This window comes from Poecilia latipinna, unplaced genomic scaffold (genome assembly GCF_001443285.1).
Source record: "Poecilia latipinna isolate Pla-1442-1.1 unplaced genomic scaffold, P_latipinna-1.0 Scaffold2974, whole genome shotgun sequence".
In the NCBI taxonomy this organism is placed as follows: domain Eukaryota; kingdom Metazoa; phylum Chordata; class Actinopteri; order Cyprinodontiformes; family Poeciliidae; genus Poecilia; species Poecilia latipinna.
In genome coordinates this window covers 579-17206 of record NW_015115590.1, presented here as the reverse complement: position 1 = coordinate 17206, position 16628 = coordinate 579, and the positions used below count along the sequence as shown (strand labels likewise).

The window sequence follows — 16628 nt, the reverse complement described above, 5'->3', positions numbered from 1 at the left end:
TCGACCAACATTGCTGAGACAGGCGTGACGATTCCAGATGTTGTCTTTGTCATCGACACAGGAAAGACTAAAGAAAATAAGTAAGAGTTCATGAATGAAGCTATAATATCCCATAATGGGGCTGACTTTCTGTTAAATGATTACAGCACATTTTGGAGCTCATATAGTGTTAATTATGAATCACTGAGACATTTGGGGGGAGAAAATGTAGCACAATTTCTGCATGTGATTTATGACACCATTCATGTGCTGGTTAATCATTATATAGGATATATTCATACCTTTTTTGCCTTTGCATGCCACATACTCAGGTGTTAAGTATGTATAATTTAAAGACACATTTCTCTGTGATATTAAAATTAATGACGCCCTAAAATACAAAACCTGAAGTATATAGTTGCAAAAATAAAATCTCTTCATACATACAGTAATATGTTGTTATATTAATATAATTCTTATTAGTATTCCACAGCCACATTTTAGAGGTGCTGGATAATCTTTTGTCTGTTTGTCCATTTTGCCATAAATCCCACGGTAGAGCACACATGTATGACCTCAGATCGCAAAGTTACCCTTTTTAAATGCAGTTCAGGTCTTAGATAGCAAGTATTTATTTAGTAACCACTCATTACTCTACTTAAAACATCAATCAGGACGTCTGTGTTTGCTGTGGTTTAATGATCTGTCGGTCAAGGTAGTAACAACACAACTACACAGTCTCCATGTAGGGATTCTCTGTTCGTGCCTCTGTACTACTGAGAAACTGTTTCCTGTTCTAGCTCAAGCTAAGTGTCGTCTTTTTTGTCTTTACTCTTGTTAACTAGAGTAAAGATACTAGAGTTTTCATCATTTCTGTTTATGTGCGTGTCTCTAACAATAGTTAGGCTCCTGCAGAGAGACAACTTTGACTAGAAATCCACAACCTATGGCTAATGTTGGTCAAAAATGATACAGAACTAAATAGTATATTGATTGAATCCGTGTGTTTTAATACAGTATCTTCATACAACTCTCCTGACAGAATTTGGCACGAGGAGTATATTTATATCTAAAATCTTTAAAAACAAACTTGTGGTAAATTTAACCATCCATTTTCTATGCTTGCTTAAAACAAATGAATGTTTTGCGGTAAGGCAGCTGTGCAAACAACTAAAGCAAAAACTCCCATAGTCGTTGCTGTGTATTAAAGTTTGTACATCTAACAATGTTTGTCTCCATTTTGTTTTCCACAGCCTGGTAATATCTATAAGTGAAAGTCTGCTGAACTAGCATCTTGCTTTGGGCTTCTTCAGGTACCATGAGAGCAGCCAGATGAGTTCTTTGGTGGAAACCTTCGTCTCCAAAGCCAGCGCCCTCCAGAGGCAGGGGAGAGCAGGACGTGTCAGAAACGGCTTTTGCTTCAGACTTTACCCTAAATTCAGGTGTGGAGCATTGTTTGCAGGCAAACCTCAGTAAAACACTCAATATGCCTGTCCTCATAAACGGACCTTTGGTTAGTTTTAAACATTTAAAACGTGACCATTTTCCCTTTTGCGACACACCAGGTTTGATGCCTTCATGGATTACTCCATCCCAGAAATTCTGCGGGTCCCGCTGGAGGAGCTTTGTCTCCATATAATGGTAATGAGGCCACCCTTTGTCACTTAGCAATAAGAAGTCGGACAAAGTCAAACGGTGTTTTTCTCCCGTGTGGTAGAAATGTCAGTATGGGTCCCCGGAGGACTTCCTGAGCCGGGCCCTGGATGCTCCTCAGCCTCAGTCCGTCAGCAACGCTGTGAACCTGCTGAGGAAGATCGGTGCATGTCAACCCGACAACCACATCCTCACGCCTTTGGGACACCACCTGGCAAGTCTGCCGGTCAACGTAAAGATCGGGAAGATGCTCATTTACGGAGCCATCCTTGGCTGCCTTGAGCCCATAGTAAGTCCTGTTTGCTGTTCTTCAGATTACTTCTAAAAAGCTTTTAAGTTACAGAGCCTTATAGAGGAAGTCACAAACCTTGATCTTTCTCTCATTTTTGCTATATTACAACCACAAACTTTACTTTTGTTCAACTGTTTTTTGCTATTGAGATAAAATTTCATTTATTAGTTATATGATTTGTAAAGGAAATTGATTGATCTGCATTTTATTTAGGGGTATGAGTGTAAAAAAACAAAAAGTAAAATGGGAGGAACCCTCGTACTTTCCGTCACCACATAGGATTCTGTAAATATTATTATTATTATTTTTCTTTTTAGTGATATTTTCAGCAGGATTAAAAAAAATGTCTTTCTTTCAGGCAACCATCGCTGCAGCCATCACTGAGAAGTCTCCATTTTCCACACCGATGAACAGAAAGGAGGAAGCTAACCTGGCCAAAGCCGCTCTGGCCACCGCCAACTCTGATCACCTGACCATATATAACGCATATATGGGGTACGGACCAGTTTAAAGATCCTGATGATTTGCTGATGTTTTCGGTTCAAATATTTTCATGAAACATCAAAAACTATCAATTAAAACAACTTAGGAACATCAAAGCAAAGCCCTTAAAAGTACATATAAAGACATCAAGAGTGCTTTTGTAGGAAAGTGTAAATTTATTAATATCTGTAAAGAAGTGATCAACTTTGTTCTATTTCCATGAATGTATATTTTTTATAAGATCAGCTTTGAGGTTTCTTGAGGTCAGGAAGTTTTGCTTAAAAGCATATTAGGAAATACACAGGAAAGAGTTTTTTGTCGGTTTATTACTTCACTGTATAGAACTAGTGACTACATGACAAACTGCACTCCAAGCTCACATTCTTCCTGTGAGCACCGTGGTATTTTTAGAAGGTTTCAGACTTAAATAGAAACTTTTAAAATGTAAAGAGAACCTTTTAATATTTTGATCACCACTTTTTTTTTTTTTTTTTTGCTAAACCAGAACTCCAACACATTAATGATATCAGTTTTGGTGTTACTGTAAAAATATACACACAAAAGTTACATTTCACAGTTTTTTTTTTCCTCTTGATTTATGCTTAATAAGACCAATTGGTCTGGCTTAGATGCCAATTTGTTTATGTTGCATTGCATGGTAAGTAAAGGCATCATGGTTGCCAAACTGTGATTAAAAGAGTTAACAATTGACAACCTAATATTTCAAATGTCAACCATTCACCATTAGTAATGTCAGAATTGTATACATTTGTTTTCTGGCATAAAGTGATTTTATTTCCTAGATCTGTGTTTTCTGATTGTGTTTTGGAACAAAAGTAGATGGGGGTGGGGGGAATGCTTGTAATCCAAAATGTGCATTTTTGTGTTTATAGAATTTGCTGTTTTCTTTTAGATGGAAAAGCTCACAGACCGAGGGACTGAGAGCGGAGATGTCCTACTGTAGAAAACACTTCCTCAACCGAACGGCTCTGCTCACCATAGAGGTAGCGCTCGTGCTCGCTCTTCACCTGCTCCTCACCAAGCTCCTCACATCCCTCCCGTAACGTCCAGTTCCCTCTTGCCCTCCAGGACGTGAAGCACGAGCTGATGAAGATGATGGAGCAGGCGGGTTTCTGGTCCTCTCGCTCGAAGCAGCGGGCGGCCGCGCTGTCCAAGCAGCAGATCTGCATCCTGAATGCGGCGCTGACGGCGGGGCTCTACGACAGCGTGGCGCGGGTGCTGTGCAACCCCCCCGTGGACGGGCTGGAGCGGGTGGCCTGCACCGTGGAGACGCCTCAGGGCAGGGCTCAGGTCCATCCTTCCTCTGTTAACCGTAACCTGCAGGTGCACGGCTGGCTGCTGTACCAGGAGAAGGTAGTTTCCTGTTCGCTCCGTGTCTCTCTCTCTGTGCAGCTTTTGCTGATAAATGTTCCCCCTTTAGGTTAAATACACCAAGATCTACCTGCGAGACACCACCCTGGTTTCTCCGTTCCCCATGCTGCTGTTCGGAGGCGACATCGACATCCAGCACAGAGAGAAGCTCATGACGTTAGACGGATGGATTCATTTCCAGGTCAGAACTTCCCCTGCAGCATGTGTATCGTATTGAACCCTAACAAGAAATTCTTGTCAAAACTTGACTTGAATCTGTTTTATTTGTAAGATTCCGTCACAATTTAGTGGATTTTATAAAATTAGAGGAAAAAAATGACAAACTACCTCTTCCCTTTTTGTAAAGAGAGCATTTACTAGTTTACTTGTGCTAAAGCAGTTGTTAGTTAACGCGTCACACGTCTGAGTCTGACCTTCTGTTCTTCTATGGTCAATAGTTAGAAATTTTGTTGTTCCACTTTTAAGGCTCCGGTACGGATTGGAGTGATCTTCAAACATTTGAGGAAACTGATGGACTCTTTACTTGAAAGGAAGTTGGAGAACCCCAGAATGAATCTGGAAGGTAAACGTAAAATAAAAGAAACATTTTCTATTATGCTTCCCTGAACCTTGATCACCTGTAACTTAGTTACTCCAGAACTTCAAAAATCCTCTGAACTGTGTCACACCACACATCAGCAGTTTGAAAGTTATCGCTCTACCTTGGCTACAATTTTATCACTTAATTTAAAAAAATAACTTTCATTCTTATTGTTGTTTATTTAAGACAAATTGCTCCTCTGTCTGTACGACGCCCCTTTCTCTAGCTAGAATCTAAATTTAGACGGCAGATCGTACAATAAAATGTCTTCTCATTGTAGGTGATGCAACCATCCAGGTGATTCTGGATCTGATCAAATCTGAACACGCTGCGTAACATCAGGAGCTGCAGGTCACTGAAGAGGACTCATTTTACTCACATTGAGGAGAACTGTAGATAAAATGCATACAAACACACTGAAATGTAATCCCCAGATAATAGTTAAGGTTATTTTCAATTATTGTTTTAATAATGTTTATTGTATCATGACTGACAAAAAATTAAATTACAATCAACTGTTAAAATAAAGTAAAAACAGTTTAGATTTTATCCTTCGGAGGAATACTTATGTTTTGTGGATTTTTGTTAAAACGGTACAAGAAAGGCGACTTTTCTTTCCGTGACATCCAGATTCGGTCCCGAGATCTATAATGTTTAGAGCTTGGCATGTTGAATATTTCTTATTAAAACGTCTGATTTATATAGTAGCATTGGCATATGGAGGGGTGAAGTGTCGTCATTCTAAGATCTGAACTCTCTCTACAGCTTTCAGCTGAAATTAACAGCTTTCTTTATCAAGTGAAGCGGGTTTTCAGTAACCATGTCGTGCCGAGCAAAGTGCATAAAGATGCTGCACAACATGTGACAGATCAGAAATTGGTACTGCGCTGCTGACGTGCCTGGAGGAAGTGTTTTCTGTGTTTGGAGTAAAAAATAAAAAAATAAAAAATAAACGGAACAAAACAAATGTATTTGTTTGGTTATACAGGCACAGAACAACACTTTGGAGAAAATGACAAAAGTCAAAAATGATTATGTAGCCACAATAAGAACTGCTGTCTAGTCCAGAAAGATTTACAGTTTCTTGGAAAAGTAGGAGTGCCGACTTGTGCAGATTTTATAACTTGACACAAGTAAACGCCAGTGAACTATATTGGGATTTTATGTGACAGATTATTACTAAGTAGCACATATTTGTAAGATTAAAGGAAACTCGCACTTTTTTTTGTATTTTTTGTTTGTTTTGCAAATAAAGAAAAAAGTCGGGAAAGCATTATGTTTAGCTCAGTACTTTGTGGAACCATCAGTTACCATAGAGTTTTCTGAGATATATTTTTTTGGAGAATATTGGTGAACAGCAATCGTGAAGATTTTCAACTGGGACGCTCTGAGGGATCTTAGGGTTGTTTGCCACATGAAGGCTTAGCTAGCCCTAGCTCTTTACAAGGCCTGTGTGTAGTCTGCCAAGTTTCAGTCGGTGTGCAGAAACCATTTCCATGGTCAGGTGATCTTTTTGGTTGCTCTGGGTTCATACAGGGTTAACGAGCACTGAATAGAAATTCACACCACACTTTTCAGGTCATTTTTATCAAAAAATATTTAAAAACGATGCATCGTTTTTCCTTTGATTTAACAGTTATGCACTCTGTTGTGTTTTGCTCCATCACATACATACGACTTGCCATGAAGTTTATGGTTGCAAAATGTGAAAAAAAATTCAAAAGTTATGAAATGCTCTGAAGACGGATGAAGCAACAATATTTCCTTTTTCCTCTTTCCACCGTCTCAAACTCAACTTCTTTTAACAGAATCATTAATAAAAATACAGATTTGTCTGCAGAACGACAAATTCAAAGGGCATGGCTTCAATAATTTAACTCGTTTTCACGAGATTTCAAATGAAAGTATTGATGGTCTATATTATTTATTATATAATTTATATGTACATCGTATATATAAAGATGGATTTGAAAGAGGATTTTTTTTTTTATTGTCTTGAACAATTCGCAAAAATGTAACAAGTTCAAGTTGATAAATAACTTGGACTGGGACTTTTTTTCTTCCTTACAATAAAAACGTGAGAATCTTGCCACTCACGAGACAGCGGTCAGTCACTTTCACATCAACAAGGAAACGAAAACTGGTTAACAAATGGCATGTTTAAATCTGGGAAAGTCTTAAGTTAATGCAAAAAGAAACAAACAAAAAATCAAAGCACAGTTAATATAAACATATAATCCAACCTAACTGCAGAATTCACACTGCAATTAAGTTTGCATTATCATCTTAAGATTTATGTCTGGTGATCTTCCATGAAGTAAAACACTGATAGTGATTGCTTAATGTGATCAATACATTTATTTTATATATTAACTTCAAACCTACTTCCACTTCTTTTGTTTCATAAAACTACATTCAACACACGAAGAAATCTAAAGTGAAACGTAGTCTGTACACATAGTTATGACACAAATTTTCCATCTGATATGACCGTGTGTTTACAGGAAGCCTAAAAAGGGGAAGCGATGGGCTATAACGGGTAAGTCTGAAACTGCTGGAGATGTATGTGCTAATACTGGATCACGCTGTAATCTCCGTCCTGCACCAAAGAGTGGCGCGCGTCATCTGCAACGAAAGGACAGCGCAATTCAGAACATATAGCAAAATCTGCAAAAAAAAAAAAAAAAAGCAGAGAACTCTTTAGTGAAAGAAAACGCACCTCTATTGTTCTGTGTTGGATCAGGAAGCGGTCCCCTTCTGAAAATTCACAAATTAACATTGAAACATAAATTGTGGCCTTTTTTTGTTGTTGTTGCAGCAGCAAAGAACAAGTCATAAAATGAGAAGGTAACGAAAAAAAATAAAATAAATAAAAATTGTATTTCTTTTTTTTTGCTTACCTCACAGCTGGTGGAGGCACCCGGGAAGGCGGTGGTCCGGTTGGAGACCTCAGGCCCGTGTAGAAGTTCTCATATGCGACTGGAGCTGTTCCAGACAAGCACAGAAATTGTTCACTTACTGGCAAATAATAGTAGATAATTACTTCCCTCTGTTTATGGGACTGGTTAATTGTTAATGGCACGCTATTATCAGTTTGTGTTCCAGTCACACCTGCGGGTTTGTCTCCGGTCCGTCTGAGATTCACAAAGTGTTCGATATCTTCCTGGATGTCACATTGCTCCAGTGACCTTCTAACTTCCTCGTACAGCTTGGCACACACAGACACATAAAACACAAAATGTTATGCATGTTTTTGCTCTGATAAATGCAGTTACCTATTTAATGAGTAAAAAAAAATGGTCAAAGTAGTAAACTGGATAGGCTGGACAAAGGGCAACGTTAATCAGAGAAAGTCTGAGCTGTTTCACACGGGAGGACAGTTCCGGTGTCCAGATGATCAGGCGACAGAGACGTGACCCAAAAATATTAGTCGCGCTTCCTGTGGACAGTGTTCGACAAAACAATGACTCAAGGAGTCTGAATACAAATTAGATATTTTTGGAAGCATTTCCTTCCGCTTTAGATTTCATCTGCTACTTTTTTTTTGCTGAACTATTAGAAAAGCTTCTAATAAAACACACTGGCTTGCGGTTGCAACTTAGCAAAAGGTGGGGAAAAAAAAAAAAGATTTTGCAGGCCACTGTACGAGCAACACCTATTTACAGTCCAAGACCGACATTTATTTTCTGATGCCTGGTGATGTCTGACTCTTAAGCCGCTAAGTGCTTAGCTGTGGTCTGCAAGTAGCTGTTAAATGTCTCCGTCTGCTGTGTGGTGGGAGTGCAGCGGATTAAAATGACTGAGTCAGCACTGTTCCCACTACCTGGAACAACAGACACCAAAAATCGTCACACCTAAGGAGATCTAAATCCAAAACAATAACCTCAGAGAAGCCTACGGAGCTCATTACCCTTTTGATGAGTCAAAAAATATTGACTTTAGCACCTTAAAGTACCTATAATGTCCGAATGTACATGCTAATTTCACAATGAGTCTAAAAACTCATTGTGTTTGCATTTTGCAATGTGAACTTGTACTTAAAAATGCATTGAAAGTCTTGACGGCCTGACATAAACCCTCGCAAAAAAAACGCCGTTTGTGCTTCGATAGGCCAGCTGATTAAGGAAGCAGCTCTATTATTGCTAGAGAAATTATAAAACGGTTCCTTGTCGGCGATTTAAAAACTGTGCACGTGTGACTGCAACGTTAATGCGATGTAGATCGCAGCAATCCCAATTTTAGCTTTACCTCATCGCTGGTGACACATTGCTGCGAAAGCTGGTTGAGGTGAGTCCACACTGTGTTCCTCAGGAAGCTAATACGCTCCATCGACTGTTTTTCAAATATCTGGGATTGAAAAAAATATATAAAAGAATTGGCATTTAGCACATTGCGTGTCTAATGCATTGATTGTTATCCTCAGCCTTACCTCGCAGGCGCTCACATGCTCCTTCAGCCAGTCGTCTCTAATTTTCCCCAGGGTTACGACATTCTGTTGGTATAATCTGTCTGCCGATGAAACAGATCCATCACGACAGATGTTCAGTTATATCGATTGGTTTTGTCGATCCTTTAGTGCTTAAAAGTCATACTTTAACGTAATCCAGCCAGTTCATCCTAGCGTTGCTTTTTTTTTTTTTTTTTTTAACTTACCTGCTTCTTCTGCGTTCAGTTTTGCCTGCTGAGCTTTTGACTGGAGCTGGAAAATAAATAACAGAAGCCTCAATGTAAATTAGGAATGTCTACAAGGAAAAAAAACACAAAAAAAAAACAGTGACATTTTCCAAAAATATCAAGTTAGAGATAATGCAGTTTACCCCTAAACTGGGATTAGCGTACACAGTGATCATTTATTCTGACAAACACCAAGCTTACTGAAGTTCAGAGGTTCAGAGTAGCAATTGTACTTCATCTTTTTTTTTCTTTTTTTTATGTAACACTATGATAGGTTTGTCTGTGTACCTTCTCCACAAGCTTGGTGTTGTTGGTGTTAGTGTTTCGGTTCATGTTCTGATCCGCTTCTTCTTTGTCACGGCACTTCTGCTCATATGTTTTCTTGGACTGGGCACAAAACCACAGCAGTTAGGAGGAACTGTCATCATTCTGAACTTTTTGTCACCACAAAGAATCAAAGCAAAACATAAATAAAACAAAGGAAATAAGTCTGTCGTAATTAGTTCTCCTTTCTCAACTAATTAACATCAAAATTTGCACGCTTTTCACTGTGAAGCCATGACTTTTTTTTTTTGTAAATGGTATACTCAGATGCTCAGACTTGATGCAACTCGATGGAGCAACTTCCTCCATCAAAGTAGAAGTAAAGAATTTGATATTTTACACGCAGTTGAAACTGTTTTGATGATTCTGCGTGTCCTATTTTGCTTCCTATACTACTCCGGGTTCTCATTTTACACGATAGGTTGCCCAAAAGTAGTGGAAAACAAGAGACGACTAGCGACATGTTTGTTTTCACTTTTATAAGTGTGAGTATTCCAACTTTGGTTTACATAAAACTACTTAAAGGTATGTGGAAGAATTAAAATGAACTTAAATTTTCTTGTAGATCTTTTTTTTCCCCCATTACAGACTGAAGTCACAAATTGGACTTCAAGAAAAAAGTGGAAACATTTGAGAACATGGTTAAAATGTTAGGAGAAGAGTGAAAATTCTCGGTTCTTTCTAAGAAGCACCCACATTGTGTTTACATGCTGAAAGAGAAAACATTTATTTATTTTTAAACTTGATCTAAGATATTTACAGAAGTCGCCGCAGGCCTTTGCACTAGAGTCATTTCTACTTTTTGTTCGTATGTTTTTTCCATTATTCACACGTGTTGATTTATAGAACACTTTACAAAACAACTAAAGTAATTTACAAAGATAAAAAAAAATCCAGACAAGGACGATCACTGACTAAATCTGTCATTTTCAGCTACCACTGTTTTATAAAAGATTAACGTATTTTAAGAGGTTTTACACACTCAAATCTGAAAGGTTCCGTAACATATTTTCATCTCAACTCACATCCATCGTCTTCTTAAACTGTGAGGACTTCTGTTTGTGGAGAGCATCCATCTGTTGTTCTATCTAAAAAAAGAAAAAAAAAAGAAAGAAAGAAAAGGTTACACGTCAAATTAACTCAGGTCACCTAAAATATATCACAGCATAAATAAGAGCACCAACTTTTTTCCTTGCTTCTTTTTGCTTTTCTTTGAAGTCTTCCAGTTTCTTGACCTCTTCCCTCATACTCTGCGCCAGTTGTAAGTGTGATAGACTAACATGTTCAGTCTCTTAAAGGAGAAAAAAAACCAAACAAACACGCTTTTAGTTGCATTCAGCGTGGAAAGCATGAACTCTAAGAGTCATTGTAGCATTGCTGTCAAGGCACTTACGTAGTTTAAACACGTCCAGGGATCTTTTTAATGTGCTTAAAATATAAAAGTAAAACAGATTACCACTCCAAATTTACATAAATGAAAAAAGTTCATTACCATATAGTTTCTTCCAATTGAAATGTCCCTATTCTTTTGTCACAGGGACAAGATGCTCTAACTTTTGAAAAAGGACTAATCAAGTGTCATAAAAGGAGATACCATCATCTTCACATATCCCTCTTCCTTCCTCTTAACACTAAAACCAGAACAGACATTTGACTAAAATGGAAACTTGTGTTTTTGAATAAGTAGCATGTTAGCAATAGGGACCGACTAACATCAAAAGGAAACTGAGAAGGGACCAGTATCGTCTGCTATTTTTTTATTTTAATGGTACTTATATTTAAAATGTGTTTGAATGAAATTGTCGTGCTTTTGCTGAACGTATCCGTGCCTAAATCTGGAAGCAAAGGCACAGGAAATTTATATTTCTGCAGGAAATATATCTACGCATTTAACAGAGCAAAATGCTTGTGTGCTGTATTTACAGTTGGTCAGTGGAGTAAATGGCTGCATCCGGACGGGGAGGTTGCTTACTTCATCTCATTGTGTCCACAAACTTTCTTGGACAAACTAAGCAGGTCTTTGGCGTACCTCTCTTCGATCGAAGCCCTGAAAGGAACAGTTAATAAACAGTGAGTCTTTTAAGAGAGTAGATATGTTTAAAAATGTAGCAGAAGCTATCTTCCAGTGTATTTAATAGTGATCTTACATTATTTAATGTTACACAGTTGTGCAGTTTTTAAGTGTAAGGTAAGAGATCCATGGCTTTTACCACTTATATGCATGCAGGTCTGAAATGTTGCATGCAGGTTTTAAACTTCTGTCGCTAACATCCTTTTCACACATCCTTCCAAAATAGTTCAAACTCAGTCGTAGTGGACAGAGAAAATTTTTTGGAACGCAGATGCCTATGTCATAAATAATGCCTTTGTGCCTCTGCATTGCCCTGCTGCTAATGAACTACTGCCCCAGTCTTAGTCTTCTGCAAAACCAAACCAAGCTTTCTTTCAGCTTTAAAAAGCTTTATCCATTTTTCCATCAGCTCTCACCAGCTTCACCAATCCCTGCTAAAGACACACAACCCTACACCATGAAGCCGCCACACACTATATATATATATATATAGGTCTAAAATACATTAGTTTCTGGTTCTAACATAACAAAATGTGGAAAAAGTTAATATTTTTGCAAAATGCTGCACCACAAACGTCTCCAAACAGATGCTCACTTTGCATCTCATTGCAGAACAGACTATTTGGAGGAAGATTTGTTTGCATATCAGCCTCTTGCTTGACTGATAAGCAAAAAAGGAATGTACATAAGCTGACTTGTTGCTTTGAAGCATTACCGCTGGTTACAATTCATGCTGACATGATGCATGAAAAGTACGTACAGTTGCTTCTTTACAAGTTACACCTGATGACACAGCTGAGAAAAATTGACTACATTCACCTACATTTGCCACCTGTGTCATGCAGAAACAGCTACATCAAGAGCTCAGAAGACTGGCTTAAAGTTTATATTGAGCTACTTATAAACCAAAACTGATTACCGGTATTTTGCTTTTTATGTTGGGCACACCAAGACCAAGCCCAGGCCTTTACACAGCAATCAATCAAGTGAAGAAACGCAGCACACAGATACCAGAGCAGGAAACAGCTACTCTAAAACTATTTTAGAACAAATATCCTTTAATAGTCCATTATTTTCTGACGCTGACTAGTAAACAGTAACACACAGCAGGTACAAAAACTCCCAACAAGGTTCTGCAAGAACAGACATGGTTTGAAGGCTCAATTCCCTTTAATTCTACTTTCCATTTATACAGTTTTAGATATGTTAGCTCGGTAACGTCTTTTTACAGCAACTGCCATGATCAAAAAGTCTTACTTCTTGTATTTTGCGAAGCAGTTTTGTCCACAGCATGCTTTCCTTTTTAATTTAAGGAACTTTCAGTTGTGGTATTGTGCAATCTACTTTTCTAGCTATTTCTATAGTTTATTACTGTCAATAATAATGACATGAATAGTGTTCTGTTGCACTAAATCATAATAAGCTCCTCAATAATTTACATTACTTTAGCTCAGGTTAGCGGTAGAAATAACAGGGTTTAACGTGTGTGTGTGTGTGTGTGTGTGTGTGTGTGTGTGGTGGGTGATAGCGCTAGGGTAGATTAATTATTATAGGAGGAAGGAGGAATTTAGAATGCAAACACATGACTTTGCATGACTCCACAATAAAATACGCCAAAAGATGCTTCACGAACACACTTTACTACTTAAATAATCAAGAAATGTTAGAAGGGGATCAATTTAGAGTAGTTAAGTGTAGAAAATAGCCTTTTGTAGTCTTGCTGCTCCAAGAAGTAACACACATTATTATATCTTTTCCTTTAGTATCTTAAATAATAAACTTTATTGCTTCCCACACTGACACAAAAAGCTATAGTTCCCGTTGCTTTAGCTTTTGGTTTTGGAATTTGGACCTGAGTATAATCAATTTCCTGAGCATGCATGAGAAAAGCCCTTACCTAGCTTTCATGAAGTCCTCCACCTCTTTGCATGTTCTCTTTCCGTCATTGAGATACTGAATGATGGCATCATAGCCAGCAGTGGATGTCAGATCTGGACACTGAAAAAAAAAAAAAAATAATAATTAGTTTTATTTTCTTTATTAAAAACACCTTCTAACATGTTCTCTTAACATACTATTTTAATTGTAACATGTTCTGCTTATGCTGTTGGAATTAGAAAAACTTCAATTTCCACTTTATTTAAATTTTTAAGCTTTGCGCCTATGTTAGAGTGTGACCCAGCAAAAATAATCTCAATTTCTACTTCTTTTGTATGGTGCAACAAGATCAATAAATGCAAATTTGATTAAATTTGAGATTTTAGGGGGGGTGGAGGGGTCAATTATAATTGTGCAAATTTGTTTTGAGCTTTTCTGTTTTGTGCTATTAGTTAAGAATTAAAGTACTGTATGTCCTCACTTGAATATGTAACAGGTACATGGAACATAAGCAATCAATGAAAAGGCTTAATACATATTATCAGATCGAATCTAACTAAATTATTATCTGCATCAAGTTTTAAATTAAAAAGTACATAACTGAGGCGCATAAATTTTTACATTTAATCTCCATTAGAAAATAAAGCGGAACACAAACAAATACCTCACCCAGAAAAAATCTTTGAAGTGAAGGTTCTTCATGACTGAAACACAGAAAGCAGCAGAGAGGCAGGGTTGCCTGGGCTGCAGGTGTGTACATTCCCTCTGCAACAAACACTGTGTGTCAAGTGTGAACAACTCTCTTGGGTCAATGTTTCGAGCGCGCAGTGATGATGACGCCGACAAATAGGTGGATTCCTGGCAGTCCCAAATGATGTTTGAGTATGCTGCCCTCTGCTGACTACAGATACCAATTACAAATTAAAAGCGTTTTTAAAAAAATATTGCTCTTGCAATTGAAAGCGTGCCTGAGGGACATCTTACTTAAATACCGAGAAATATGAGAAAACGGACTGAAATATAACCGTCGACGCAACCTAAAATAAGTAATACAGGAAGTACAGTCCCAGCAGTGCACATCACTTTGGGGCTATTTGTGATTTAGAATCACAATTAATTAAAGAAAACATTCTTGAGTTGCTTTAGCAGAAACAAAAAAATCATTTTCTGCACCATTAAATCTAAAAATAATCCACCCATTTCTATCAATTGTATTTATTAATGTCATTTAATTAATTTAATCATTTAATTAAATAAAAAAATAACAATAGTAGACGTGTAAGCAGAGCGTCATTCATTACCAAGCAAAGTCACACTTTTGAGTAACTCGGTTTTAAGCCAGTTTTCCATTACCGTACTTTTAACACAATCCTTTTGGCGAGTCACCACTTCTGAGCTCACGTCACGGCAAATAAAAAGGTCGTTTACATGCAGTACCTCACGGACCACCAGGGCGCGCCCGCGGACCACAGTTTGAGAACGACTGCACTGGCCGGTGTTCTGTCAGATCAGCCTACATTGTCAGATAGTCCTACGCTTAGCTCTGACATGTATAAGCAGTCATTACCATACGATTTTATTTAATCAGCAACATAGAATCATGACGTAGATCATCATACACTTTGTTATTAACAGTTATGTGACATCCTGACTTAGCGGTTAAATAGATTAATGAGTTTTACTCGGGCGTGTGTTGTAGTTGACTGGAGCGGTAGCCAGACCTGCTTTAAATACACTTTGAAACCACGACAACGCATGTATATCTATCTAGTTATCATATTATGTGATATTATAGACAATTTAATGACTTATTTTCGTCATAACTTGTTGCGTACGCTGAACTGACACCTCCAGACGGTCGGACTTCTTAATGCGCATGCGCGGGCATGCGTACTAACTGCATGTAGGCCGTCCTAACAGCGTATGGCTATCGGATAGAACACCGGCATCCTGCATGTTTTAGTTCTCTCCCTAGTGATAGTAACAACCTCCTCGGCAAGTCAATGTTCTCCTTATGCCTCTAATGAGCCATCATTTGATGCAGGTGTGTAAAACCAAGGAGAGAACTAAAACATGCAGGATGCCGGTTGTTTAGTTTCAAAAACAATGACGTCAGGTACAGTTTCGATGCCGCCCTCAGTTATATGCAAATACAACTGGGTTGCAGCACGGGTGGAACCGGACCGAAGCGTGCAGTTACGTTCCGTTCCGTGCCGGACCCTGCAGTGCGAAAAGGGCCTAAGGGAACAGTCAGAACAGAAAAGAACATTTTCTGGGATGTAAAAATAACACTAGCAAAGCCACTGGGCAATAATTTAGCTATGTAAACTAAATATCCTAGAATTACAGAAGTGTTCGGACAGGTTTGGACCTGTCCGCTCTCGCTGAAGCCCCTGGTATTAAGTTTCACCACCCAGGAATGGCATTCCTTCTTGAGGTAATTTTCATTTGTTGCAATGACACGTGCATATAATCGACCAGGGGCAGTTTCTGATTTGGGCAACTAGGGCGGTTGCCCTCTCGGCCCTCTATACCCATTCTCCCTCCTTCTCCCTCCTTCTCCACCCTCCACTGAACCATCTGAATGTCAGCCTAATGCAAAAAACCTGCTCTGTCGCCCTCCCTTTATTTGTGTTCCTACTTACCAGTTATCCTGCTGAATTATTGTAGGACAGATTTTATTGTATGATCAATTTATAAAAGTACCTATATGGCTGTAAAGGCCATCCTTTGACCAGCAGAGGCCCTGAGAAAAGTTTTTGGAAAGTATTTTCCTGGAAGTCTGCAAGGTTTCCTGAAACTTGAGCTTGAGTCACCATTTACTACAAGATCCTAACAGACGGAAATTATTTAATATTTCAATATAAATCGGATGTGTATCTGAATATGTGTTGTATCTGTAATATGACTGAGACAAGAAATAAGAGAAGATACAGAGTTCCTAGTCAAGATGCAGGTATTTTAATGACTGGCGCAAGTATAGACATGATGGGAATGTTCAATCGTCATACTGTTTAGAAGGGAGATGGGTTCTTCTGTCTCCCAGAGATGCATATCATTTTTGGTCTGAAATGTGCAAACTGATCCCAGCACAAGAGTCGAAGATCTTGTTAAAATGCTGGCTGAAGCTGTTAGAAGGTGTCATCATCCACAGTACAGTGTGTCCTGAACTGACATGGGCCAGGAGGAAGGAAAGAAAAAAAGCATATAAAGCCAGATAGCCGTTAGCAGCTGCACAACTACAAAGAGTTTTTTGTTTGGAGATGAGCCTTGTGGTCTGACGAAACCAAAGTGGAACTGTT

At 38.4% G+C, this 16628-nt stretch overlaps 2 protein-coding genes across 3 annotated transcripts in view; one reads left to right on the top strand and one right to left on the bottom strand.

Annotated features, from left to right (window-relative positions):
- Window positions 1-6569, top strand: part of dhx29 (DEAH (Asp-Glu-Ala-His) box polypeptide 29) — a 15156-nt gene extending 8587 nt beyond the window's left edge. The window contains exons 15-24 of the mRNA XM_015022297.1: window positions 1-80; window positions 1293-1421; window positions 1545-1620; window positions 1697-1921; window positions 2283-2419; window positions 3321-3411; window positions 3497-3781; window positions 3849-3980; window positions 4265-4361; window positions 4660-6569. Of these exons, the coding sequence (XP_014877783.1) occupies window positions 1-80; window positions 1293-1421; window positions 1545-1620; window positions 1697-1921; window positions 2283-2419; window positions 3321-3411; window positions 3497-3781; window positions 3849-3980; window positions 4265-4361; window positions 4660-4715 (1308 nt within the window). The 3' untranslated portion in view covers window positions 4716-6569. The remainder of the gene's footprint in view (window positions 81-1292; window positions 1422-1544; window positions 1621-1696; window positions 1922-2282; window positions 2420-3320; window positions 3412-3496; window positions 3782-3848; window positions 3981-4264; window positions 4362-4659) is intronic.
- Window positions 4989-14143, bottom strand: pstpip2 (proline-serine-threonine phosphatase interacting protein 2). 2 transcript variants are annotated; one of them, XM_015022298.1, is made up of 14 exons: window positions 13996-14143; window positions 13346-13446; window positions 11350-11424; window positions 10771-10805; window positions 10562-10668; window positions 10403-10465; window positions 9342-9440; window positions 9033-9078; window positions 8809-8888; window positions 8628-8726; window positions 7491-7587; window positions 7280-7364; window positions 7096-7136; window positions 4989-7004 (listed from the first exon to the last, which is right to left on the bottom strand). In XM_015022298.1, exons 1-14 carry the CDS (start codon window positions 14026-14028, stop codon window positions 6949-6951), a joined length of 1017 nt encoding a protein of 338 aa, XP_014877784.1. In that variant the 5' UTR covers window positions 14029-14143; the 3' UTR covers window positions 4989-6948. The 2 variants fall into 2 exon arrangements, with proteins under 2 accessions (XP_014877784.1, XP_014877786.1); XM_015022300.1 differs by having other exon boundaries at window positions 7099-7136.
- Window positions 14144-16628: the final 2485 nt, after the last annotated feature.